This window comes from Microsporum canis, genomic scaffold, assembly GCF_000151145.1.
Source record: "Microsporum canis CBS 113480 supercont1.5 genomic scaffold, whole genome shotgun sequence".
In the NCBI taxonomy this organism is placed as follows: domain Eukaryota; kingdom Fungi; phylum Ascomycota; class Eurotiomycetes; order Onygenales; family Arthrodermataceae; genus Microsporum; species Microsporum canis.
Genome location: NW_003299165.1, coordinates 2,518,088 through 2,544,683, shown reverse-complemented (window position 1 = coordinate 2,544,683; position 26,596 = coordinate 2,518,088). Strand labels below are relative to the sequence as shown.

The 26,596-nt window shown below is 47.0% G+C and overlaps 11 protein-coding genes across 11 annotated transcripts; 5 read left to right on the top strand and 6 right to left on the bottom strand.

Moving 5' to 3' along the window:
* Positions 1-1,308: 1,308 nt before the first annotated feature.
* On the top strand, positions 1,309-2,528 carry MCYG_06028 (eukaryotic translation initiation factor 3 subunit 2; the record flags this gene model as incomplete). Its single annotated transcript, XM_002846113.1, has 4 exons — positions 1,309-1,335; positions 1,417-1,935; positions 1,992-2,108; positions 2,169-2,528. The coding sequence occupies 4 exons, from the start codon at positions 1,309-1,311 to the stop codon at positions 2,526-2,528; spliced, it is 1,023 nt and encodes a 340-aa protein (XP_002846159.1).
* A 1,819-nt stretch (positions 2,529-4,347) lies between these two features.
* MCYG_06027 (protein kinase domain-containing protein) lies at positions 4,348-5,649 on the top strand (the record flags this gene model as incomplete). The annotated part of the gene is made up of 2 exons (XM_002846112.1): positions 4,348-4,837; positions 4,865-5,649. The coding sequence occupies 2 exons, from the start codon at positions 4,348-4,350 to the stop codon at positions 5,647-5,649; spliced, it is 1,275 nt and encodes a 424-aa protein (XP_002846158.1).
* Positions 5,650-6,242: 593 nt separating this feature from the next.
* On the top strand, positions 6,243-7,295 carry MCYG_06026 (uncharacterized protein; the record flags this gene model as incomplete). Its single annotated transcript, XM_002846111.1, has 1 exon — positions 6,243-7,295. The coding sequence occupies one exon, from the start codon at positions 6,243-6,245 to the stop codon at positions 7,293-7,295; it is 1,053 nt and encodes a 350-aa protein (XP_002846157.1).
* A 404-nt stretch (positions 7,296-7,699) lies between these two features.
* Positions 7,700-9,628, bottom strand: MCYG_06025 (conserved hypothetical protein; the record flags this gene model as incomplete). The annotated part of the gene is made up of 2 exons (XM_002846110.1): positions 7,700-9,471; positions 9,493-9,628. 2 exons carry the CDS (start codon positions 9,626-9,628, stop codon positions 7,700-7,702), a joined length of 1,908 nt encoding a protein of 635 aa, XP_002846156.1.
* Positions 9,629-10,219: 591 nt separating this feature from the next.
* On the bottom strand, positions 10,220-10,948 carry MCYG_06024 (uncharacterized protein; the record flags this gene model as incomplete). Its single annotated transcript, XM_002846109.1, has 3 exons — positions 10,220-10,332; positions 10,392-10,443; positions 10,499-10,948. The coding sequence occupies 3 exons, from the start codon at positions 10,946-10,948 to the stop codon at positions 10,220-10,222; spliced, it is 615 nt and encodes a 204-aa protein (XP_002846155.1).
* A 276-nt stretch (positions 10,949-11,224) lies between these two features.
* On the bottom strand, positions 11,225-11,745 carry MCYG_06023 (uncharacterized protein; the record flags this gene model as incomplete). Its single annotated transcript, XM_002846108.1, has 2 exons — positions 11,225-11,508; positions 11,535-11,745. The coding sequence occupies 2 exons, from the start codon at positions 11,743-11,745 to the stop codon at positions 11,225-11,227; spliced, it is 495 nt and encodes a 164-aa protein (XP_002846154.1).
* Positions 11,746-12,175: 430 nt separating this feature from the next.
* MCYG_06022 (conserved hypothetical protein) lies at positions 12,176-13,182 on the bottom strand (the record flags this gene model as incomplete). Its single annotated transcript, XM_002846107.1, has 2 exons — positions 12,176-12,537; positions 12,627-13,182. 2 exons carry the CDS (start codon positions 13,180-13,182, stop codon positions 12,176-12,178), a joined length of 918 nt encoding a protein of 305 aa, XP_002846153.1.
* Positions 13,183-14,210: 1,028 nt separating this feature from the next.
* Positions 14,211-17,430, top strand: MCYG_06021 (DNA polymerase theta; the record flags this gene model as incomplete). The annotated part of the gene is made up of 7 exons (XM_002846106.1): positions 14,211-14,993; positions 15,057-15,239; positions 15,313-15,784; positions 15,854-16,025; positions 16,294-17,143; positions 17,208-17,319; positions 17,399-17,430. 7 exons carry the CDS (start codon positions 14,211-14,213, stop codon positions 17,428-17,430), a joined length of 2,604 nt encoding a protein of 867 aa, XP_002846152.1.
* A 195-nt stretch (positions 17,431-17,625) lies between these two features.
* On the bottom strand, positions 17,626-20,497 carry MCYG_06020 (vacuolar protein sorting 53; the record flags this gene model as incomplete). Its single annotated transcript, XM_002846105.1, has 3 exons — positions 17,626-18,417; positions 18,488-20,283; positions 20,452-20,497. 3 exons carry the CDS (start codon positions 20,495-20,497, stop codon positions 17,626-17,628), a joined length of 2,634 nt encoding a protein of 877 aa, XP_002846151.1.
* A 482-nt stretch (positions 20,498-20,979) lies between these two features.
* On the bottom strand, positions 20,980-23,504 carry MCYG_06019 (mRNA export factor mex67; the record flags this gene model as incomplete). The annotated part of the gene is made up of 4 exons (XM_002846104.1): positions 20,980-21,096; positions 21,241-22,812; positions 22,842-22,931; positions 23,016-23,504. 4 exons carry the CDS (start codon positions 23,502-23,504, stop codon positions 20,980-20,982), a joined length of 2,268 nt encoding a protein of 755 aa, XP_002846150.1.
* A 1,172-nt stretch (positions 23,505-24,676) lies between these two features.
* MCYG_06018 (endoplasmic reticulum-Golgi intermediate compartment protein 3) lies at positions 24,677-26,119 on the top strand (the record flags this gene model as incomplete). Its single annotated transcript, XM_002846103.1, has 3 exons — positions 24,677-24,869; positions 24,930-25,110; positions 25,186-26,119. 3 exons carry the CDS (start codon positions 24,677-24,679, stop codon positions 26,117-26,119), a joined length of 1,308 nt encoding a protein of 435 aa, XP_002846149.1.
* Positions 26,120-26,596: the final 477 nt, after the last annotated feature.

Genomic DNA, 26,596 nt, shown 5'->3' with positions numbered 1-26,596 from the left:
GAGAGGCCGCCCGCGCAGAGAGGAGGAGAGGACAGGCCGTGACATGTCTCTTCTGGCATCTTTGGCCGTCTTCTCTTCGTCCTTTTCCTTTTCTTTTGCGTCTCTTCTTGTTACTCGAGATGAAAACTCTGACTGATAAGATAAAGCCGTTTCCCCTGAGGCTCTACAAGGTGGTTATGCATAGATATAGACTCGTAGATGTAGATGAGTTGATATCTACTGCAATGCTATCCAGTACTTTATCTACACTTGGTGACAGCATGTTATGGGCCTGTTGAGTGTCCTCCATCCACCAAGTGCACATACTGACCGCAGCGAATACGCACCCAACGACCTTAGAGAGCTATCGACTTCTACCAAGATATGCAGTTTACTTACTACAAGCGTAGAAGAAGACAGTATCGAGTCTCAGGTGCTTTCTCACCGGCCTCTAGTCATACATGGCTCTACTTCTCCTACGCAAACCAATATCTATCCCAACATCACCAAAACGACCAGCCGAATAAAACCAAATGTATACATAGGTTAAGATGTAAATGCGACTAGACTTTGATGTATGAGCAGGTTCATCAGACATCTGAATTTATTCCCCTCTTTAGGCAGAGCATTTCTGAGGCTTGGTTGATACAATATATCGAGACTATGGCCATAGGCGTTCTGTATATATATATATATATCAGGTGTGTTGTTGAATAACCAAACTGTCCACCCGCATTTCTAAAGCATTAGTCTATATCTGTTTATAAGGAGATGTCCGAGCAACTGATGAGGTCTATATCGGTGGCTTTGTAGCTTCGTTGCTGTTATGATGGAAATATGACCAGTAGCAAAAAATATAAAAACATACGAAAGTCGGGATTCGCTGGTGGTCACCCACCCAACTACTAACCGACCGGCAAGTGGCTTAAGTACAGCTGAGCGGACGGGAAGCTCTGTTTTCCACTTCCTATGTTCGTATGTACCAGACTTAAAGACGAGGGGGTAGATATAGGGGAGAGAAAGTAGCTCTCCAAGACAGACATCCATCATCTATCAGTTGTTGCCCAGTTATTGCTCCTACCATCCAGTCTTCCGTCCATTATTACCGCCAGGCGTCAAGCTGGTTTTTTTGTCGGCGCGAACTTGCAAGTGGAAGAATAAAAGTCCGTATTAGTCAGCCATGATGTAAAAGTTCTGTTGTGGGCGAAGAAATTAATTCAAAGTCGAAAAGACGAAGAGAGAGAGATAAGAACGGCCATACCAATAACCAGACATATATACAAGACTTCATACGGACAGGACACGGTTTATAGCCACAGCATACACAGGATGAGGCCAATCCTTCTCCAGGGACATGTTCGTCAAACCCCCTCTCCCAATCTGCCTTCTCTCTTCATGTCGTCACCCCCGCAACTTCAGCTAACCCGGCTTGCTTAGGAACGATCCCTGACCCAGATCAGATTCTCGCGCGACGGCGACCTGCTCTTCTCTGTCGCCAAAGATAAGAATATATGCGTTTGGTACTATGCCAACGGTGAGCGGCTAGGCACCTACTCCGGCCATCTGGGTGCCCTCTGGACCATCGACCCGTCTCCCAACACCATCCTGCTGGCCTCGGGCGCCGCAGACAACTCCGTCAAGCTATGGAACATCAAGACCGGCGAGTGCGTCAAGACATGGGACTTCCCCACCGCCGTCAAGCGGGTAGAGTTCTCCGCCGATGGATCGAAGCTGTTGGCCGTCACCGAGAAGCGAATGGGGTACCTGGGCACCATCGTCGTGTTTGATATTGCCTACGGAGACGGCGAGGGGAACAATCTACACGAACAGGCCGACGAGCCCATTCTGAAGATCACCTGTGAGGAGAGCAAGGCTACCGTTGCCGGCTGGAGCTATCTGGGGAAATACATCATTGCAGGACACGAGGATGGAAGTGTCAGCCAGTATGATGCAAAGGTAAAGACGTATTATCTACGTTCTCTACTGGAGCCATTGACTAACGGTGTATGCAGACTGGCGAACAGCTGGAGAACGTACAGGCCCACGAGCTCGACTGCAAGATCACCGACCTCCAGTTCTCCGCTGACAGGACATACTTCATCACCGCCTGCTCCGACAAAACCGCCAAGGTATGTCTCTGCTCTTTGTCTCCCTTTTTTTTAAGAAGACTACGCTAATTAGGACTGTAGATCCTCTCCTCAAGCACGCTCGAAATCCTCAAGACCTACACCGCCGACACCCCCCTCAACACCGCTGCCATAACCCCAAAGAAGGACTTTGTCGTCTTAGGTGGTGGCCAGGCCGCCATGGACGTCACCACCACCTCCGCCAGACAAGGAAAGTTCGAGGCCCGGTTCTACCACAAGATATTCGAGGACGAGATCGGCCGTGTCAGAGGCCACTTCGGTCCCCTGAACACGATTGCCATCCACCCTGCCGGCGTGGGATATGCGTCCGGCGGAGAGGACGGATACGTACGTGTGCACCACTTTGATAAGTCCTATCATGACTTTATGTACGAGGTTGAGAGGGAACAGTTGAGGAAGTGACTTGTCTTTTTTCTTTCCTTCTTTCTTCTCTCACCCAGTTTGTTCCTTTTCTTTTTTTTTTTTTCAAATAAAAATTGGTTGGGTTGTTTAATGTCTCTTGACGATAATTTTATTCCTTTTTTTTTCATCTCTCTCTTCGCCTTTCCTTTCTTTTGGTTCCCCCAAACCTTTGCACTGCATCTGCATTCGTTTTCCCATGGTGTTGTGTTCACTTTCATGTTCATGTTTGGCTTGACAAAACGAAGAAGGAAAAAGTGGAAAAAGAGGAGAAAGGGAGTGTTCTAGATGGGATGGCCTCCTGCTACTTTGCTGTCTTTTCTGTCTGGTTCTGGTTCTGTTCTGGTTCTGGTACTTACGAGATGAGCCCATGGATAGAAAATGCAAAATGCAATGATTCATGATTCATCCCCAGCGGCAGGATTCAACTTATAAACGCTGCAAGTATCTTCCTACCTTAATATCAGCATCCTCCATATTGACACCACTGATACCCAAGCCAGAGCCGAAGAACCGGCCACATAGAAGCGTCTAAAGTGACGTCACCGTGAAGGACTTTTTCAACCTCTTGACATAGACAAACATTCAACCTCCAAGCGCAAATTCGATGTCGCTGGATCAAGTCTACAGCCGATCCTCTACAGGTCTTATTCTCGGGCCCTACCCCCGAGAGCACTATAAAGACGGCTGGCAGATGGTAGCCGCTAAACGGCAACCATTCCAGTTCTTCTCCGTCTCTTAAAAAAAACTCCCCGAAGACTCATCCATCAGCCACACTTTAAGCCCATGGCGATCTCTGACGGCATCATGCGTTAAGTCGGAGGCGGCCGACCTTCCAAGGAAGTCGAAGGAGGCTGTGACAGGAAGTTTGCTGCCCAACAGAGTCAGCTTAGTTGGCTGGTGGGAGGTCATATATACTCCGCACACACTTACACTTATATATTGTCTGCCGAAGTATCCCGCGCTTTCGGATCATGCTACCAAAAAGCAAAGGTTTCACTCTTCGGCGCCGTCGATGCCAAACGGGCTATATGTCTTCTCTGCTATGAGTCTGTTCCCGGGGGGGGGGGAACCACTCCTTGTTACGGAGTACGGAGTACACATTCACTACTCATGCACTCGCCAGGGAGGGAAAAGAAACAGTCATTTTAATTTCGCGCCAGGCTGGGATTCGCGATCACAAGCAAGCGAAGAAGAAGAGGAGGAGAGAAAAGAAAAAAAATCACTGGAAAAAGAAAAGAAGAAAATTGAATCCATCCATTGTTTAAATAGAAAAAAGGGCAAAAAAAGGGCAGATTTCGCCGTTGCTGATCGGGACTGTCGCTGCCAACTCTTATTACGATTCTTGTGTTCTCTTCTTCTTTCTTTTGCTTCATCTGAAATTAAAATAAGACCCAGCAGCCTGCCGTCTTCTCTGTTTGTACTGTCTTGTCCTGCTGTCTCGCTTTTCTTTCTCTATATATCATTCTGTCCTGCGATCTAGCTCAGTCGCTTTCGAAGTTTCTCTTTGCTGCGCCGGCTCGGGGAAAAGAAAAGAAAAGAAAAGAAAGTCGACCTTCACTCTAGATATATCCTCGTCGGCTCTGTCTAGCGTTCGAAATGGCTTCTTCGTCTCTGTCACTCCTCGTATTTTCGGTCTGCTTCTCTCATAGTCTGCTCTGACTGCCCATCTGACTCGATATATCATCCACTTCCCACCCTCCGGTCCCCCCCCCTCCGACTCCTAATACTCGCATCCTCATTACCGGCCCTTCATACATCTCGCTGTCTGCTCTCGGTCTTTCGAACTTGTTTTTCTCCGCCTCATATACACTCAGAAACCATGGTTCCGCTGGCCCGAGAGGCGCCCTTGGCAGTGAAGCCTCCCGATGCCAAGAGCGTCCTCCCTTCCGCTCCGTCACCCAATTCGAACCTCACGCCGCCCCTAACACCCGTCGAGGAGGATTCCAAGATACCCACCTTAGGCAGCGTTCAGTCGCAGGTATCACCGCTCTGGGCTGCACAGCTTGATGGACCGAGCGAGTGTTCTCTCACCCTTCAATATCGTTGCGGCCAGGACGGCAAGTTGATAGAGTACGGCAGAGGCGCCTGGAGCAGCGTGTACAGCGCCATCAGCATCGATCATGCACTCTCCCTCAATGCATCTCCACCCCGGACTCCTACTCGCGGGTCCTCAGCCTCCTCTCCTAAGCTGGGCCCTTTGAGCAGCAGCAGCATCAACAACAACACCGTGTACGCCGTCAAGGTGGCGTCTGGTCGTGAATCATACGATGCCATCTCGGCAGAAGCAGATATCTTGACCTATATACACCGTACGCCAGGCAGCACAGCTTATATAGTGCCCTTTCACGGCTATGTTCCCTCTGCGCACGCCATCGTTATGACTGCCATCCCCCTCTCATTTGCATCTTATATCAGAACCCGCGCTAGAGAAGCGGCTGCTGCTTTTAGCACGAGGACAATGCTCAAACCCGTCCTAGGGATGGTGACGTGGCTCTCCTTTGCCTCCAAGCTGGTCGAGGGAATGAGGTGGCTCCATGAGGCCGGCGTGGTCCATGGGGATATTAAGCCCCAGAACATCTTGCTTCGTCCGCGCATTCCTACCATCGGCAGCAATACCGCTACTACGACCACTACCTCAAGCAGTGCCGCCATTGATGACACAGGAGTAGATTCATTTGACCTGCTCTTCATAGACTTTACATCTTCACTCTACTCCCGTGGCAGCAACATGGCCCTGAACTCAACGGCCGGCGCTCGACTAGCAACAAGTATACCGTTCACAGCTCCAGAACTTCTATCAGTCAGCTCTATGGCCGCCGCGCCAAATCCAGAACCCTCGTCTGATATCTTTTCGTTGGCTCTCACTCTAGTTGCCGCTGCAATAGGCTACGTGGACGTCTACCCTGGCCTAGAGAGACACAGGGGTATCGCCATCGCACAGGACGGCCATCGAGTAATCGAGTTTGTCCGTTCTGGGGACCAGGGAACCAGGATCCCGCGCAAAGGCGCCGTGGAGAAGGTTATTTCTCCTGCTGTGTTGAAAGAAGCGGAGAGAAGGGTTAGTGCAGAGCAGTGGTTGGCGATTATCAGGGGTGAGATTGCGGCTTTCGACTTAAAATGATACTTGCTGGGTAGATGTCGGTCATACAGCTAAAACACCTTTTCTGATTTGTATGTTATGTGATCTTTTATGGCTGTACTTTTACCTGCCGTTGTGGCATCTGGAGCATGATAAGAATGGCGTTTGTCCTAACCTTTTATGGTTTTTTATCTTCTACTTTTACTGCTCTACGTTTCTAGATATTAAAGATATAGTCATAGCAACAAAGGTTTATGCATCATTCTTGCTTCCTGGATTATTCTCCTCTGCCTCTCTCCTGGATCGAGCTTGCTATATGCCGCCCTCCTCCTGTCCATACTTCATCGTAATTTCCATATCAAATATCAAATGTTGATAAACATGAATATAAAAAGAGAGCATCTTCTTTTCGCTCTCCTTTTTCTTTTCTCTTCCTCTAACTGCACACTCGTTATCCCAACAGCCACTACACTCGCTTGATGCATATACTAGAATATCCTGTTGATTCCATATTTTACAGCTGCACCCTGCCTCTGATTGCCCTCGCTTGGTTTGTTTACTGGTTTCTCATTGCAATATATATTTATTATTAAAGAGATAGACAAAGCACCACGAAGAAGACAACGACAACAACCATGGCCTTCCTCCTGCTGGCCGCTTTTACGCCTATGCTTCAAGTTATCTGGCCTGCCAACCGAGGAGCGCCAGAGACGATAAATGCACCGGCCCATACACCAGAAGACACCCATAAAAGTGTAGAAACGGCCCAGGAAGCAAAGGATGAAGGAGCAAAAGTCGATTCCGACCATCAATCTCATCGGGGAAACAGACGGAATTCCATTATAGACTGCATCCCCGGCCTGTCAAAGTTCAAGTGCCCGGTGACCATCTGGTCTCGGTCTAGTTCGAGTCCTTACGATGCTGCTCCGCTGTTTTATATATATAGAGAGGACGGTACCAAAGTGCCCCTGATACCTTTGGACGAGCTACCTCCCGGCCTCAAAGTCGGAAGACAGAATTGGTACCACCGCTTCTGGTTACGGTATATGATTCCTGCTTCTCTCGGCAAGTACCCGAAGAAAGGAGAGTATGAAGTTATCATTCAGACTGGCACACGACTCAAGCCGCGGATATTAAGGACACCGAGTGGTCGCATGTCTCCGGGCCAACAGGACTTGAGTAGCCCAGTTCTCGAATGCTGCAGCTGTGCAGGTGGAAATAGCTGCACACGAGAGGGTATCTGCATTTACTCTCAGCGCCCAAGCAACGCAGGAAGAGTCTCTTTGAAAACTCCTTTGTCGGCACCTCCCAGTAGAGGACGGGGTAACCGTTCAAGAAAGCCAAGCACTCCGCCAAACTCCTTAACCGCGGATGTGTCCAGGGCCCAAAGCATCAATAAAAAGGGCAACGCAGCGGAAATAGATGGGTTTCGTCTACAAAGAGGATTGGACAGGTTAGCTCGCCAACAGTCGCTTACATCGCGCAGCAGCGTATCGGACTCTCCTATGGTCCTATTGGATCTCGACTCCGTGAAGGGAACCTACAGCGATGGGTCTGTCACACCTGCATCGGTTGCAAACGATATTGCACAACAAGATATGGATTCACTGAGACTTCTGAATAGTGCTCCATCACAGCTGGGCAGAGACGAGGAGCCGAATATATCTCATAGCCAGACAATGCCATGAAACGGCCGGTGGCTAAAAGCGATATACTGTGTTAGTCGTGAACTTGACTGCCGTTCATCTGGTCTATCATAATTGGGTATAAACGTGTTTCAGTTCGTTTCTCCCTATCGATCATGTTTGCTGCTATTATGTCTGTTGCTTGGTACCTACCCATTGTCACTCCTTATATCTTGGGCTCCTCCCCCTGGCTTTCCTTCGTCTGAGTAGCTTGGCTTGTGTCTCTTTTAATATTGTCCAAAACTGTAGTTTACTGTTTCACAGCATATACACTCATTTGAGGCACGGCTCATCCGTTTATAGGTATAAATGATAACTGCCTCGCGGCAAATTCTGCATTGGTTCTATTTCCTTGGTATCAAAATAAGGTATACAACAAAAAAAGTGTCCATGGTAAGTGAGCTAAGTCACCGTCGGGGTTCGAAGGCTTCATTCATATCCGAAATAAATGCCCCTCCAAGCGACTTTGATAGAGTATTCGGCAAATTCATCTCCAGGCGCCACCTCTCCCACTCCACGGCAATATCCCAAAACACGCTGCTCGGGATGCGCTGTATGGTAGCTTCCGCTAGACATTCCACATCATATCCTACAAAAACACCCCTGCTATTAGTCTTCACTTGCTTCCATGCAGCTGCCTCTTTAGCATCCATCGTGATTTTGGGCGTCGCATACTCCGCCAATGAAGGTATAGCGGACGGGAAGTCAGTTATAGGCCTCGATGCAAATAGCAAGCGCAGAACCTGCTCTACGGACTTCTTAGGATAAGGTATAAACATCCTCAGCAGTGCACGGAAGGTAGTCAGGACCGATATATATTTGAATGACTGATTTGAGGCTTTGAATTCCCGTTGGGCTTTAAAAATAAAAGAGTTGGGGTTCGGCTGGATATCAACGATCGAGCAAGGAGTTTTGGGAGAGAATTCGTCCTTATCGACATGCAGTGGTTCATAAGCGCGTTTGTCCCAGAGCAAAAGCGGCTCGGAGGATGGGCTAGATGGAGAGCCAGTAACGCAACGCCGTTCATTCACGAATAATGGGTAATGGTGACGGATAAATTGTCTCCCCAAAGACGAGAGGATAAGATCTCGTTCTTCTTTAAGTAGTGCAAGTTTCTCCATGATCTTCCGTGCATCTCGGGCCGATGGCACCTGGAGAGTGCTATTCATCACTTTTCGAAGATTGGCTTCTATATCGTCTATATCGCGCTGTCTTTCATCTGCCTCGTGGGCAGATCGGATCTGGGAGCTTTCGTATAGATATCTTTTTTGCAGGGCGGCAAAATGTTTTCGAAGGTCCTTCAGCTTCGAGGGTATTGGGTTGCTGGCGTCAACGTTTTCTTCTTCCCTTTTCACGTCCTTCTGAGCCTTCACGTATTCATGGTGCCAGTCATGAATAGGGCGCGGGAAATAGGGCTTTTTAACACCATTTACGACAGCAGGTTTTGGGGCAAGTTCCAATGGCATTGGCTCTCGCCCAGGTGGCACTTTGACAAGCGCACTCTCCGATCGTTTTGCTACATTATCCGCACTATTTTGAACAACCTGCAGGCCCCGTCGAGTCCAATGTGTGGTCTCACTAGTATCTCCCGCCACTTCATTGGCTTCCAAAGCTACGCATTCGAGTAACGCCTGTGTCCTCCGCCGCCTGCTAATGCTCTTGGGCAGAACGGCATCTAAATTGGACGATGGAAATATCGCAATAATCCGTACCAGGCCATATCGATGGAAATAACTCTGATCTAGCATCGACTCAAAGTATTTTCGCGAATCTGAGGCTCGCAGTTTCGTCACTGAGCGAAGAAGTGTCATATTAGCCAAAACAAGTAGTGTGTCGTTCACTTCTGTGGATCCTTCCTCGCGCTCAGTTTGCTCGGGTAGGTACCCATTCTTGTATAGATCTGAGAACGTTTTATCCACAGCTGGGTCCCACGGGACATGTACGTATCGCGAGCCCGGCGACTCTAATAGAGGTTTTAGGAACGATTCGTATGTTTTGAAGTTTGGCTCGAGTAATATATGTCTTCGTGGGCGGATAAACTCATGAAAATTAGAAGACCAAATGCCCAGCCCCGGATATGCATCGACGATATCAATGGGCCGGCCATTTGGGAGGGTTGGAGCGAGTCTTTCGAGCACATCCTCTGAACTAGAAATTAGATGGGGTGATGCGCGAGTTCCTTAAGGCAAGTAGATCTTACTGCATAGTTTATGACTGGTTATATGAACCCTGGAATCTTTAATCTCTTTGATAAGTGGGTTGGCACTTTGGGCGTAGCCACGCGAGAGAACCCATCTAGACTGTATCAATGAATATGGTTTCTTTACCCAACGCATGGCGGAGGTAGATCGAATAAAGGGACGAGTCGAATGAGAGAGCGCCACTGTGGTGATCCATTGGAGCATAAGTGCCAGCTGCACCAGATATTACACCATCCGGCTAAATCTCACGATATCTGCCTGCTCAAAAAGCTTTGGATCGCAAGTTAGACGAAGCAGAGAAAACTGAAGCCAAAAGAAGCATCAAAATTATGGATCCAGCTCGCCGGTTGGTAAGTTGTCGGATAAAAGTTATTCCTGATAGATAAGATAAACTTTTATCTTTAAGGGTTGACAAATCAAGCTTAAACTTTATTTTCGCTATATGTTATTTTGCTGTGAAGTACTCAATTAAAACGCTTGTATCAAGAATCTAATCAGCTTTATTCTGATCTGCCAAGTAAGCATGGGATATATTTTTAGCCATTAGTTATGGGGATCTACATATATGAAAATAAGTACAAATAAAAAGTGTAGAGTCATATGGCTATATCCTGGAAAGACAGTATTTACATTGTGGAGCCTATATGAGGATAGTCATCCCAGGAGAAAAAAAAGGTCGCTATTTACAGTAAGATCATAAACCTCGTTGGACTCGGATAAAAGGCCTTAACAGGTGTTCAGCATAGAAGTAAGGGCGGACTTCTCGGCGCTGGTAACGGTCAGGTGGTAGACGGACTTGACCTTGATCCACATGCGGGAGTAAGTGCACCAGTAGGACTCTATAAAACCCAAGTCAGTATTTACATTAATAAGGCATTCGGGGGAAAGCGAGTCTTACGGAGTGGAGGCTTCCATTCCTCTGGGCCTTTGTCACCCTTAGCCTGGTTGACCTATTAATTGGCACATTAGTATGATGGCTTTTCCGAGTATGATCAATAAACTTACATTGTCGGTAACGGCAATCAACTGAGGGTTGGACAGGTCGTTAGCAAAACCCTGTCGTTGAGCAGTGGTCCAGGAAGCAGCACCAGACTTCCAGGCATTGCTCAATGGGACAACATGGTCGATATCAACATCGCTAGCAGCAGTCCAGGTAGCACCATCGTAGGGGCTGAACCAGGAGCCCGAAATAGCGGCACAGCTGCTGTCAACCTGCACGTTGGTACCATCACGGCGGAGGACGGTCTCACGGGTGTTGCAAGTACCAGAGATGGTGATCCAGTGTGGAAACTTGTCACGGCTGTAGCCGTCCTGAGGGCCCTGGGGGGCGACAGTGAGGCCAGAAAGGAGAGACTGAGCAGTAGAGGCGGATGGGATGTTTGGTGGAGTTGGGACCGGAGATGGGCTGGCCAGAACGGTCACAGCAGAGACAATGGCAAGAATAGTGTACTTCATCGTAGCTGTTGTACTAAGATAGAATCTTGATATGAAGGTGATGGAGTGATCAGTGATGAAAGAGACATTCCTCCTACAAGCAGAGGAGTGTTGGCTCTATATATACACACTGGGTATATAGATCTACGCCTGCCACAGAGGTATGATTCCACATGTAGCATCTTGTCAATGGAGGGAACACGTCCACTGCATGAATTAATCCTGCCGACGAGCCCACTAAGCGTAAGAGTTCATTTTACCACAGTGGAGTATAGGACACCTCGTATAGGGGTATCGTTAGCGTTGCTCAGACCAGATCCCCAGGAAGAACAGACTGGAAAATATGGCTTCCCAAGAGAAAAAGAAAGGCTCAAGATCAGCGAATCTTGCCGCTGTATAGCCATCACAGGCTATTTCCCAGCGAGTCCATTGGGTTGATAGTAGCCGTCTTGCCCATTTCTTCCCCTCTGGCTCTTGTTGATTCTGCAGCAGCATCTCTTGCAGATGATGACAGCATGCAGGCCTCGAACTAACTGTCCCGGATGACGGGACCAGCCAGTTGCTCTCCGCCCTCCATAAACCTACGATGAACAGTTAAAATATGAGCTAATCACAGCCTTCTCCATCCACACAACTCTGCACATGTTGCCCTGTTGTTCTCTGCTGATCGCCAGGCCGTGGGGTGGTTTTTCTTTTAGCGCTGTGATGCAGCCAATATGTACGCAGAGCTGTGCGGACTGGATGCAACGCTGATTAGGATCCCTGGCAAGGCGGGACAGCTCAATCGGTGGACTCCGAGCTGTCCTTACTATGTACATATGGTGGCACAGTGTGAAGGTTAGAGAGAGAGCGGAGGCAAGGCATACCGTTAGGCTTTTCGTTCATCCCTTGCACTGGCTGGTTGGTTATCCTTGCTTGGCAGATAGATTAGATATCAATTACTATAAAAGTAGTTAGATTGGTATGCACGGTACACAAGATGGCGCAGATACATCTAAGAATATTCTTAAGTGATATTCTATGTATTACTCATTGGTGTTAATAACTCAAGTACCTAGTCACCAAGTTCAAGATCCAACGATACTGCGAGAGAGATACTGCGATACACTTGATATATATATATATAATCCATTATCCATATTATCCTATCCCATTAATCCGTACAAACCGTGTAAGTCATAAGAAACGGCACAACTTCAAGCTGCCAAGTAAACATTAAGACCTTTAACAAAACAAATCTATCAAGCCTCAAAGTCCGTTCATCGTTCTCTCCGCTTTCAGGACGTCTCCCTCAGTGATAAAGTCAAGGAGAACCACGTTAGGCTTGCGATGGTAAATCGAGTTGCATAGGTCAACCTGGGCGCCGATACTGCCTTGGCCTACTGCAGCATTGGTCCTATCGGCTTTGAACCTATCAGGGAGGAATATTCCTAGAATATTAACGTTGAGGGTATGGTTAACTAGGTACATCCGTCCCTCAGGCGTGCCACCGGCTGGACGGTCAAGTGTACATTGAGGAAAGTTCTCGTCCGTGGTGCTGAAAGGTGTCTCGAAGTAGTATGAAAATTCGTCGAGAAGGTACGGAAATCTGTTGGTGTCGGCCTTGGAATCTGTCAGAAGAGCATTAGTAAATATTAATAAAAATCAAGGTTGAAAGGAAACGAGGTTTGCTTTCCCAGCCGTGATGTGCAACACCTACCAACGAAAACTATCAGTCGCTTTCCAGTCTTGATCAATTCGCGTAACGTTGGCCAATCACCGAGGGCAAGTTTGGACTTGGGCGCAAAGGTGTAATCCTTTATTCCGCCAACAGCATTGAAAGCGTCATCGAACTCTTTGATATCCAATCCATCGCCGTTTGTGATCAAGAGTGTGACCACTTCATCCGGATGGCCGTCTAGCCAGGCCTTGACCGTCTGCAGGTATGAGCTCACACTTCCAGCATCCTCGAGGAGACATGATGTATGGCACATGCTGAAGACACCATCATCGTTCTTGTGTGTCTGTCCCTGGAGAAAGCGGATACCAAAGTCTAGTTGCTGGCTCACGGAGATGTCTTGGTTGTGTTGGAGCAACGGGCCAACGAACGGAGAATTGTGAGCACCCACGAATGACAGTTCGGAGTATCGACGATCACAGTACTCTGGATGGCCATTGCATGATTGGTCCTGGGCTGTTGGAAGTGCGGAAACTTGAAGAGTGGCCGAAAGCAATGCGCCCAGCCAGAAAAAGCGTCTCAAAGTCGACATCGACATCTTTTGGTAATATGCGCCGTTACGCAGAGAAAAAGGTCCAGGAACGCTCAACGAGGCCAAAGAGACGACGGGTGTTTATATATACACACGATCAACTGTATGCTTGTGACTCTATCAAGCGGCTTTACAACCTTGTCCTTTCATCCGCGGGTACATCACATAGGCAAGACAGGCCGGCACTTCCACCTGACCACAGAGTCATCCGCCTTGATCGAGGCCCGTTCCGAGGAATAATTGATGAAAAAAGCTGCCATCTCGAGCTAAGGAAGCAAAACGCAGGTGGTGCATAGTAAACTGGCAGGGTCAACCAGGTGCACATACTATGTAGAGAATGCTTCTTCCCCTTGCAACAAATAAGAAGCTCCCATCGACGGGTACGGAGGGAGCGACAGCAGGGATCGCAACCCTTGTTCACCTTGCATTCCATCCAAGGTCACTCCGTCATTTGTCGGCCCCAAAAAAAAAGGACTTCCCTCCCAAAAACTCCTTCCTCCCCTGACCTGGGCACCCTCTCGCATCAGTTACATTAACTTCAAGTCCATGCTGCGGACACTCCGTAGATCAGCGCCGTGGAGGTGGCGAGCCCTTGTGCAACAGCGAGAGTGATCGATCATATAGTTAACCAAGCATCTTATATATTCCGTCGGCTTTTCTTTTTTTCTTCTCTTCCCTTGTGATGTTTGGATGGTTAAAAATAAATAGGGTGGAAGATGAAGTTATCGGCCTTCGGCACAACTTGCCCATTCAGGCAATATCAGCCTCATCTCTCTTTTGACTGCGTTCTTGTAAATATACAAACTCGCGTCGACGAGCGAGAGCAGCTGGGAAGAAGACAGTATATGAGACCGGACTTGTGGTTAGCGAGGTGTCTGTCGTCTGGTCTAGTTGAAAAGGGAGGGGAGTTTCTCCCGTTTCTTCGCGTATCATTGTCGCGGGTAGTAGATTTTGCTCCGTCGGTTAACTAAGCGTCTGATCCCTCTATTAAGGGGGCATCCGACGGATTCAGGAGCATCTCCCATGCAGCTGATATGAATCCAAAACGCGTTGATGTTGTGTGGGAAAACACATTCTCAACAGGCTCGGTTGCTGGTGCGAAACGATCACGGTCCGAAAACGACGCTCCGCCAGCGTTTACTACCGCCCATCAAGTTCTGAATGCACAGTCTAGAGTACAGCAAAATAACACTACGCAGTACTCCCATGATTCCAGACGTATACGGCCGAGTAGGATAGATTTGCTTTCTAACTCAAACAATCTTGCTTCCTCTAACTCTCAGAATCTATCGGAGCACTCCCAGAGAACCTCTATATCTAGTACCCCAGGCCCAGCCCAGAATCCTGTCCTTGCACTTAGTCACCCGAAATACGGCTTACCGACTGCCTTGGTAAAAAACTTTGCCTCTCTTGGTGTCAATGCCATCTATCCGTGGCAAGCATCATGCCTCCTGGGACGTGGACATCTCTCAGGAGAAAAGAACCTGGTCTATAGTGCTCCAACCGGGGGCGGTAAGTCGTTGGTTGCAGATGTATTAATGCTGAAACGCATCCTTAACTGCCCAGACAAGAAAGCTATCCTTGTCCTTCCCTATGTTGCGCTTGTCCAGGAAAAGCTGAAATGGCTTCGGCGTGTGGTTGAAGGGATCCCTAGATGCACACTCGATGATGATATTGCCAACTCAACCGATGACAGTTCTCGGTCTTCTCGTTTCAAGGCTGAGGTAAACTCCATTCGAGTTACAGGGTTTTTCGGCGGGAGTAAAGCCAGGACTACCTGGTCAGACACGGATATCGCTGTGTGTACCATTGAGAAGGTTGTCTCGTCTATCGCCAACCAACTGCGTCCCAAAAACTGGCTACTGACTTGTATCCATTAGGCTAACTCCCTGGTCAACACAGCAATTGAAGAATGCACAATCGATAAACTAGGTGTAATCGTCCTAGATGAACTGCATATGCTCGATGATGAACATCGTGGTTATCTGATAGAAATCATGGTAACGAAGCTCCTCTTGCTTCAACAAGATATTCAGATAATTGGTATGAGTGCAACATTGTCGGTATGCTTTACAATTCTACTTGTGATCCCTAGGAGCTGGAGCCTGTAGCTTATTATTTTGAGAACCATTTCAGAATACAGAGGTGCTCGCAAAATGGCTGAATGCAAACTATTATATCTCTCGATACCGGCCGATACCCGTTGAAGAATTCTTGGTGTTTGAGGATTATATATATCCAGTACCTACCACCAAGGGCCTTTTGAGGAAAATGATCAAGCCTAATATATCTAATTCAAAAGATGTCCCAGCTTCGGCTTGCAGAGTTATCCGTAAGTCGGAATTTAGAGAGCTAGCATTTCCGATTCCAAATGCTATGGTTGCCCTTGCATGTGAAACCGCCGCAGCAGGATATGGTGCACTTGTGTTTTGTGGAAGCCGACAGGCATGCCAGACAAATGCTGTGCTTATTGCGGATGCAATGCCAGATACTCTGGATGCCGAAATTATTGAGAAGCGGTTGGATTTAGTGGCAAGTTTGCAAAGCCTCCCTTGTGGACTTGACACATATTTTGCCAGAACTATACCCAGAGGTGTTGCTTTTCACCGTCAGTGCCCCCCTTCTCAACTTATTTCGTCAAGAATCCTGCATATATGTTAACCCGCAACATCCGTAGACGCTGGCTTGACGACCGAAGAACGCGTCCTAATTGCGGAAGGATTTGACGCTGGCATTCTAAAAGTACTCGTAGCTACTTGTAGCTTAGCTGCAGGGATAAATCTCCCCGCGAGAAGAGTTATTCTCTGTGGTGCAAGGATGGGACGAGATCTGGTTGGGCCTGCAATGCTGTGAGCATATATTAAATGTTGTCGTTTAGGAAACAAGGCTAACCTTTGAAGACGACAGATGCGCGGCCGCGCGGGCCGAAAAGGCAAGGATGAGGTAGGAGAAACCTACCTGTGCTGTACAAGTAAGGATTGGGAAGAGGTGGTTGGACTGTTGGAAGCCGAATTGCCCGCGATTGCAAGTGGATTGGCCCCTGGAAGAGCAGGGATCAAAAGGTACTACTCCCCTAACCACACAAGCTAAAGGAGGGTATTATTAACTAGTGATTAGAGCTCTGCTTGAAGCTATCGCCACCAAGTTGGTCTCTGGACGCGATGCCATTTATGACTATATCAGAAGTAGTCTACTGTTCCACGATGGCGAGGGGCAGGACACCCTTCTCGAAATGGTACAGTCAACCCTTCAGGAGCTTCTAGATTCGGAGCTCGTAAAGTCATCCAGCGATGAAACCTTTGAACCAACACAGCTCGGCCTAGCAATTGTTGCATCCGCATTCAGTCCCGACGATGGGCTTTTCATCTACGGCGAACTAAAGCGTGCTCTACAAGCTTTCGTGATGGACGGAGAAATGCATATATTCTATATGTTCGCCCCCCTTCAAACCTCTTCCGAGATTGACTGGATGACTTTCCGTGATGAGGTCCATGGCCTGGATGATAGTGGACTACGTACAATACGGCTTGTAGGTGTTGATCCAGGGTTGGTTAACTCTATTGCCATGGGCCATGCTTCTATCAAAGACCCAGCCTTGCTCAGAGTCTATAATCGCGTCTACACAGCCTTCCAGCTTCGTGACCTAAGCAATGAAATCCCAGTCTCGTCAATTGCCAAAAAATATAACACTGCTCGTGGTGCTGTACAGATGCTTGCTCAAAATTGCCACGGTTTTGCGGCTGGAATGGCCAAGTTTTGTCAACGGATGGGGTGGGATATGCTTGCAGTTGTGTTGGATCATATGCGTGATCGTCTTCAGGCAGGTGCTAGGGCGGATCTATTGGAAATGGCACAGGTAACCTATGTCAAGAGCCGGACAGCAAGGCTGCTATGGGAGAATGGGTTTAAGTCCTTGAGATCACTTGCTGAGGCCGCACCTAGTGAGCTAGTACCAGTGTTGATGATGGTGAGTTTCCCACTAACGGCTTAATACAGCCATCCCCTTATATATACTAATACTACAACATCAGGGCCAACCTCGGAATAGTTCATATTCAAACAATGCTAAAGACATGAAAAGGGTTACAGCAAAACTTACAGCAAAGGCAGAGGTAATCATTGCATCAGCAAGCAGACTATGGGGTAAGTTTTATGTTGTTAATATCTATCTCTCACCCTGGTAAAGACTTTTCAATGAATATTTATGCTAATTTGGCGGTAGAGCATCAATCAGTCGTAGAACTAGACGAATAACAAATTCTTTTGATATCATCAGGCTATGAGTAGTTCTTTAATAGCATAAATATATAGAGTTTGGGATATATATCCATACGATGATACATCGAGCATCAAACTAATTAAGACAGGTACGCCTATAATGGAATTGCAGCCGGACATTGCCAGAAAGTCCATGGTTATATCCAATACAGAATGTATCTAATTAGCTTCTCATCTCTGGTTACTATCACCGCCTATTCCAAACCTTCCACCCAACCCACTAAGATCTCGACGGAAAAACTTCCCTATGTTTTTGAGATTCTCATTCAAGTTTGCGGCTGCTGAAGAGCCCCCTTCGGTAGCATCCACATCCTGCCCGATCAAATTTAGGCTCTGATTTTGAAGTGGCGTTCCTGACCCAGATTGTGCTATAGAACCCGTTGCTGCACGACTGCTGCCTCCTGAAGCTCCGCCGGGTGTATTCCCAAGATTTCCTAGGCCAGGTGTTCCTAGTCTATCCACTCCATCACGAGCTGCGGATATTAGAGCAGATCCAAGCACTGATGGGTCAAAGCGTGCAGGTAACGCGTTAATTCCCGAAGAGGACGCTGTAGCTCCTCCTAGATTAGCCAAGCTTAGTCCCTGTGTCATAGAGGGGGCGGCTGGGGTAGTGGGAGTTGGCGGCTGTAAGTAGGAAATTAAAGGATTGCTCTCCTGTAAGCTGGGAGCATGGCGATTGTACATCTTATGAGCTTGGAACAGCTCGACGAGGCGATTCTGTTCCTGCTTGCTCCTTATTCCCTTTATATCGAGTATTTTTCTGAAGTTACTGTCATTCTTATCAGCAATATGGATCAGATATGCCTGCACAAGCGCCTCGGGTGGGACAGCCCGGACTTGAAGTGTTTTAAGAAGGGTATCGATTTTTTGGAAGCTTTGGTGAACACGTTTTGTAAATGCAGCAGGCGCTGGCGAGAGAAGACCTGTCAGCCCCGATTTTATACCATAGCTATCAAGAAGCATCTATATAAATGTTAGAGAGTGCTAAATAAATACTAAAGTTTCAGTAAAAGTGCTAGAAGATTATCCATACCTGCTCTGCACCAGCTTCCGAGACTGGCTTGCACTGGTATATATTCGAGATGTAACTTGTGGACGTATGTTCGACTAGGTTATCGACAAAAGCCCGCTGATACTGCTGCTTATGAAGCATTTCTAAAGTCTCATCTGATCTCGACTTTAAATTCGACAATAGAACTTCAACGTAAGGGCTTTGATCTCCAACACCATCTTGTGCACTCCAAGATGTATTCCGCATTTCTCTCCAGGCTGGCTCCAATTCGATATCGACTTTCCGAACGAGGAGGCGAACAATTGCGCTAGCTATTCCCATAAATGAATCTGCCTGACTCTGGAGATCCACTTGTTGTTTAAATGGTTCATCTATTTTGCTCTTTATTTTTTCTTCAAGCTGATTGCAGGTGGTATAGCAATAATCGGCGGTGTTGAGGACCATGGTAAGATCCTCATATGATGGCAACTTGGAGGAAACCTGACTTCCAGGGCGGTCGCTGATATAATGTAGCAACACTTGCTGGGCATATTGGTCAAGGTATTTGCCAAATACCTTCGTCAGCTCTGCAAGAGAGTTGCCGGTAGAGAGTTTAGCACACTGCGCGAGGGATAGCCGGTAGAAAGTAAAAAGTTCTGTTGAAGAGTGTATAACAAGTTGTGGAGAATATTCTTCATCCTTGGGTTTGACAGGCTGCTCTCTATATTTCCGGATGAGAGCGTCAAGCTGTTTGCCTTGGGCAGATACCCATAAGCTCAGGTAAGGTTCAAAGGCCTCGGAAATGGTCTGCGAGAAAATGGGAGATTCGCTAGATGTAAAGGTATCCGTGGATGCACGAGAAGCATTGGTGAAGCGCCTATCAAGGAAGTGTTCGAAATCAAGGGATTCCTGGAGACATGACAGTATAAGGTTGACGTCCATAGTCTGTCCACTGCGTACAGATCTGGATAGTATCCCTTTAAAATCATCCCTTGTACCTTCACAGAAGATGTTTGCCAAAACTTCGTTGACTTTCCAAGAGGCTGGGAAAATCATCATATGCTCCTCGTCATAGGTCTTTAACATTCTTTTAAACCAGGAATATCTCCTAGAGATATTGTCGAGAGATCCGGCCTCTTCGTTCCCTCTGAAGACTTGGCGATATTCTCTTAGCTGTGTGTTGCAGTACCAGGTTATGAGCCTTGATTTGGCCATATCTCCTAAAGCTTCCATAACCAGACAGCCCTCAGCCAGGATGTTTCTCTTCTGCGTGGTTTCTCCTTTGGCAAATATTATCTCGAAATCCTCGCAGACCTGTTCCAACAGCTCACGTTGTATATCGGCTACGTTGCGGCTCAGCGAGGCAATCTGATCGATCGAACGGTATGACTTAAAATGCGCCATCAATTGTATAACGGCTTGGAGCAGCTGCGCGCAATCCCGATATTGCCTTGACTTGCTGAGCGCCTTCAGCTGCTCATACGCAGTAGTAAGCATCTGAAGTCTCTTCAGCGTCGTCATGGACAGCGTCAAATTACCCTTTGCATTATCTAACTGCTTAATATCTGCTGTCATCGCCGTAATTGCCTGTTCAGTTTTCAACGCTCGTTCCCGGACTTCCTCGATCTTTTTGAACAGCTCAACCATATCCTCTTTTGCGTTGCGGATACGCTCAACGCTTTCCAGGTTGGAGGCTGCCTGCGCTTCCACAAGTGTAGTAATATCGTCGTTAAGTTCATCTTGGTATGTCTGGAGGACTTGGGAGGTCTTCGGTAAGGAGACGAGTGTGGAAGGGTGGGAGAAGATAGCGTTCAGATGTTCAATCGGGTTATAGTCAGCTATTATAGGTTAGAATACTGTTAAGCATCAGACAGAAGGCCTTGATACTTGCCTCCATCCAGCAGGTCGGTCTCTGGGTCCCCGTTCGTTGGCATAGGTGTGGTTGATGGATAGTTAAACTCGTTGAATATCGGAGGTATTTAATCGCATCTGGGTGGCCTTTTTACCAGGAGAGGCGCAGCAGCTATATATGACGGTTTCATCAAGTGGCATTAAAAAGATGTATTCAAAAGGTGAGGCTCGAATACAAGTCGTCAGAAAATATTTCTTAAATATTGAATCGGCTGTTCATGAGGCTAGAAATCCGTCGCTTGTTTTGACGATGGTTGGAGCTTTCAACGAGCTTGGCTTCGGAATTAATATCTGGTGGAAACAACTCAACCAGTTAGCTAGCCAACCTACATGGTGCGAACTATCAAATCTTTTTAAAAGCGGTATAGATATTTTGGCTACAAGAGAATTGTTTTAGGTATAAGATTTATTCCTTTTCCAACCTGGACGGATATTTCTAGCTAAAGTACACTTCATTACATAGTAAAAAAGACCCCCTATTCCGCAATGCAAACGATAAAATTAATCAAGAAAACTCCTCGTAATCTGAGGACGGCGATAAAAATATAACCTGCTTAAGAGCTAGAAGCGAGGCAAAGCAATATTTCCTGTTTTGTTATATAAGTAATCCCAGAGTTGATTCTCTATGGAAGCATGGATGAAGATTGCTGGAGGTGAAGAGAAGGGGGAGGCAGAAGTATAAGGTATTTGAATGTTATTATAAGGCGTGTAAAGTACTGGTGGGTGTTTTCTTTCCAAGGCTTGTGAAATGAAAGCAATCATGCCCCCGGTAAAAATGCATTAGAAGGTAGGTTTCCTTGCGCCTAAATGTGATATTCTGTTAGTATTTTTATATTCACGAACTTTAAAGAGTAAAATAATTCGTAAACTCAGGTTTTACTAACCTTTAATTCTTCAAAATTCTTTAACGCGAGATTCAAATCCCAGCTGTTGCCGCTAAGAGCCATTTCCGAGAATGCTAAAGTCATCTTTGTCTTGAAGCTTATTTCAAGCACCAGTTGCTCCTGTTTAACCTGCTCCTCCGATTTCCCTGGCTGGGGTATTCCATATCCTGGTTTTGCTTCTGGATGTTGGGCCGCTAGCTGCGGGATAGGTGTCGGTTGTTGGGTCGGCAGGATCGTAGTAGGCTGAGCTGGTGTGGCTGTCATCGCTGGAGCGGAAACCTGTTCGTTTTCTGGAACCCACGCCGTACAGTCTCCAAATACTCGAAGACAGAGCATATCGTTACTGACCCTAAGACCCCCTACGCCATTTCCGGGTCCAAGGACGAATGTTCGATCGAAACTGCGTGTCTGAGTCTTGGCTCCGGTATCAGGATATATCTCTTCAAATTTTCCATGAACGGTAATCAAAAGGCCACCAACACCAGTCGCACTTTGGTTATTGATATCAGGAAGCCCAGGGATGGGGTGGCATTCTATCAGCCATTCCTTGGGGTTGGAAAGAATTTCCGGATGCTTCGTTTGTGGAAATGAATTCCATACCTCACGAATGTTTTCAGCACCAATGAAACTTCGTGATACGCGAGCAGGAAGATGACTGATTTTTATAAGATTTCTGCTCCTTCGGATGTACGAGTCCCATGGGGGTGTTGATTCTGTTTGGGCCGCTCGTGGAGCTACGGAGTTGACATTATACGAAAATATTGATTTTGCATCATAAATTCCGTTAAGTAGATCGTTTCGGTTGTTGTCAAAGCCAGAAAAGAAAGCCTTGACGAAATTTTCTGCAATCTGGCTCTCATCCTGAAAACTCGGGCCCATAACGGGGATGGGGGTTTTCTTTTGAGCGGCAATTTCTTCCGTTGTTCTGACGCCAGTATTGTTTAATGTCCGAAGCTGAGGATACCATTTTATCATTGTTTCCTTGAAATTTGGCTCAGAGCATACTGGGTTTCCCGTAAGGTCCAAAAAGTCGAGACTGCGAAATTTCCACCTCCAGCTGCTTAAGCTTGAGATATCTTTGAACTGATTGTGGGATAAATCAAGGTTTTTGATTTCGGGGAACGTCTGGGCGAGGGAGGTGACGGCAGTGAGATTTGTTAATTGATTATGCGCTAAGGTGACGCTAACGACTGCAGCCTTTCTTTTAGAAGCAGAGTCAAAGGTAAGCTCGCACACTTTCATCAGAGCCGGGAAGAATTTTGATTCCGTGGACACGCTGTTGAACATGCCCATCTCCACTAGATCCGGGTCTGTGCCTAGTTTTGATAGATCAAGCAGCTTTCCTGGTTCCGAGTATCGCTTTGCCAGAAAAGAAGTCATCTTAGCCTTCGTATCGATGGCAGCTTGAGATGGTCCTTGGTTTTGTCGTGAGGAAGTGTCCGCTATCGTTATACCGTCGTGCAGCTCAACCGAAATTGGGGCCCCGGCAAAGGAATATCCATTTAATCGCAAAAATCCATCCACCTGCTCGGGTCGAACAGATATTATCATACTGTCGCCTTCAACCCGCGACTACTATATGTTAGCAAGGCATAATTAACCTTGGAAACCGATCCTCTTTGCAGTAACTCGACAACATTTGCGGAATGTCTGGACGGTCTTGAAAGAAAGCAGTATCGCTCTGGCTGAGTCTAAGGGAATATAGACAACGCAGGAGAGTAGTGCTGCAGAGTGTGTCGATAACCGCAAAAACGTAAACGTGATATAGCACATACCTTTGTAATCTTGTGTCGTCCAGGGGCCGTAGCATTCTGGTCGGTGGGGGCTGACTTCTTCTCCAAGAACGCAACAAGACTGACAACGCCACCATCTGGGTTCGAAGCCGCTTTGCTCGCTTTCCACCCAGTCACTCTGATCTGTGTCAAGTTCCGCCTCAAGGGCCCATCTAGAATCCCACGCCCGTGCCTGATATTGGCCTGGGAGGAAGAACTGTTGAATATGGCCTTCTGGAGCGCATCGATCGTCTTCTCCTTCTCGCCTGGTCTCCTCGACGATCGCCCGGTAGCACCTCCGCGAGAAGTTCGTACCCGGCCTCTCCCAACACCAGCTCCAGAGGCAGCCATGTCCATATCTCCATCTCGGTCGACCCGAGGGGTGACGCTTCGTTTTCGAATGCCACCACGGTCCGTCGCACCAGCCCTGCCTCGCGTGCCTCTGCCGCGGTTGCTAGAGCTGTTCATCCTTCCGCCTGAAATTTGAAGCATGGTAGACGAATGCGTTTGCTAAGGGAGTATGGTGCGAGAGGCCGCTTCTAGCTTGCTGGACAGTGAGCGGGACAGACAAGATAAGGTCTGCCGCCCGCTGTTTTCAACTTTGTCGAGGCGGCATGCAGAAGCCGGAGTCTTGGATGAACTTAAGTATATACCAGCAGTTATAATACTCTGACTATCTTCTACTCTGTGCCGTCAGGAGTTCGTAAAAAGAGGCGTCTTCGGTGGAATATAAAGGTGAAGTTGTGAGATTTCTGTTGAAGTTGCTTTTGAAGAAATAAAAAAACGCTTCGAGTTCAAAAAAGAAAAGTCCAGTGACTTCTTAATTGGGGATAGTGCGGCTCTAGATCAAATCGTCGATTATATAATCAAGGGAATAGATGTTATTATTTACTGTGTACAAAGACTTTTTCATTTCGGCGATGGAGATAAGATACAAAGATATACGTATAGATAGACATTATCGACATACAAAGAAGTAGTTTTAGGCCATATGTATTTGATCTAAAAGAATATCTGACTGCTAATGAGATAAAGGTCTGTTGTACATACGTATTCTAGTAAAAAGACCTCCCGTCATCTTCCAAAATAGTAATCCAAAACCACCAGGAGAGAATTAAACCAGAGAATGATAGATCTAAGATTGAATAAAAGTATCAAAATCTTGCGTTCAAATTCTTCTTTTCAGCCTCAAGAAAGATCATATTACATAACCATAATTACCTAAGCATGGATTTAAGCTTCTCTTTTGATCTAGATGTTACCACGTGACTTTATTAATCAGCTAAATTCCGGGCCAATAAGAGCAAACCTTCAAGGTGTCCTTTCCCGCTGAGCTTTTTTGGTGATGACGGGCGGGTTTTTCTTCTCTATTTGCGAGAAGAGTCGCTTGTCTGCTTAAGAATATATATCCACCCTTATACGGCTTCCCCGCTTGTTGAGAGCCTCATTTTGCCCTCTCTCCCTCTTTCTCTCTCTGTGGGATTGGTGATGGGCACTGCGGCAACTGCTATTCGAGCTTCACGTTAATTTATATATCCGCCAGCATATCAATCAAACAGTGAATCACAGCCGTATACTGGTTAAAGAGGAGAGTCAAAAACCACCATATCCTCTATCCTCATCTTACTAGACCAATTGGTCAATATCTAACAGCAACGCCCATTATGGCGGGTAAATCTCGATTCACAAGACTTGACGCTTTCGCCAAAACCGTTGAGGATGCGCGGATACGAACAAGGTCTGGTGGAGTCGTCACCATTGCCGCATTACTCATTGTTATATATTTGGTCTGGGGGGAATGGAAAGACTATCGACGAGTCGTCATCCAGCCTGAGCTGATTGTTGATAAAGGCAGAGGTAATGTCTCGTATATCGATCTCCTTCTGAGAAAGAAGAAAGCTGACACATTTCTTCTAGGCGAGAGAATGGAAATCCACCTTAACATGACCTTCCCAAACCTTCCCTGTGAACTCCTCACCCTGGATGTTATGGATGTATCTGGTGAACTACAGACAGATGTTGATCATGGTGTCAACAAGGTCCGCCTTAGCTCTGCGGCAGAAGGCGGAAAAGTCATTGATGTGACGGCATTGGATCTGTAAGTTTCTTGAAATTTGTGGATCTCTGCTTAATCCTACATCCTACAGACGTCTACTAACTAATATATTCATAGTCACAAGAAAGATGACTCCCCTGCGCATCTCGACCCAAACTACTGTGGAAACTGTTATGGCGTTCCTGCACCGTCTACCGCAAAGAAACCTGGGTGCTGCAACACTTGCGCTGAAGTTCGTGACGCCTACGCGGAGAAAAATTGGGCCTTTGGTCGCGGCGAGGGTGTCACCCAATGTATGGATGAGGGCTACTCCCAGCGCATTGATGAACAACGGCATGAAGGATGCCGCATCGAAGGTATTCTTCGTGTCAACAAGGTGGCTGGGAATTTCCATATTGCTCCTGGCCGCAGTTTGACGGCCGGAAACTTCCACGCTCATGATCTAGATAACTACTACCATACCCCCGTTCCACACACAATGACGCATATTATCCACAAGCTCCGATTTGGCCCCCAGCTTCCAGAGGAGCTATATAGCAGATGGAAATGGACGCATCAAGATACCATCAATCCGCTGGACAAGTCTGAGCACAGAACTGATGAAGTGCGATACAATTTCCTATACTTTGTCAAGGTAGTATCAACTTCGTACCTGCCTCTTGGGTGGGATGCCACATGGTCAAGCGAGGTGCATTCTCAGGCCCACAAGGATATCCCGCTCGGTAACCATGGTGTCTACTTCGGCTCCCAAGGAAGTATTGAAACACATCAGTACTCCGTCACTTCTCACAAACGATCGCTCGACGGAGGAGACGATTCAGCCGAGGGCCACAAGGAACGCCAATATGCTCGCGGCGGCATCCCTTCTGTCATGTTCAATTATGAAATATCCCCCATGAAAGTGATCAATCGCGAAACTAGGCCAAAATCTCTCTCAACATTTTTCACCGGAGTCTGTGCTGTCATCGGCGGAACATTAACAGTTGCGGCTGCTGTAGACCGATTGCTCTACGAGGGAAGTCTGAGGGTGAAGAAGTTGCACAAGAGTTGATTTATATAATACTTCTTACCAATTGTGTTATACTATAGCCCATTCTTCGGTTGCTTCTGTTGTCTTTCTTCTTTTGTTTTTCTCAGGGAAATGTGATCGATATTGGCGTTCTATGTATTGATAAATATGATTAAAAAGGGATACATCTGAGCGACATTGGCCTGGTGTGACATTGTGTATTATAACGCAGTAGTCACAGATTTCCGTTAATAATATGGGTTACACCGAGGGTCTTATATATATATTACCATACTGCCATTCCTACTCTTGCACTTATGGCAAAGGAGTCGCTTTTTCAGCATACTTTTTGTAGTAGAAAGCCCGCTCCATCATAAATTTAACAGCAGAAGGTTCAGTCAAAAAGGGAAAAAATAGCATTTGAATCGAATCAGGGTCCAAAAGTGCAATCTATGTCTATTATTAAACAAATTCCTTGCTTTGGTGAAAAGCTTGCCTCCGACTCCATCACTCCACACT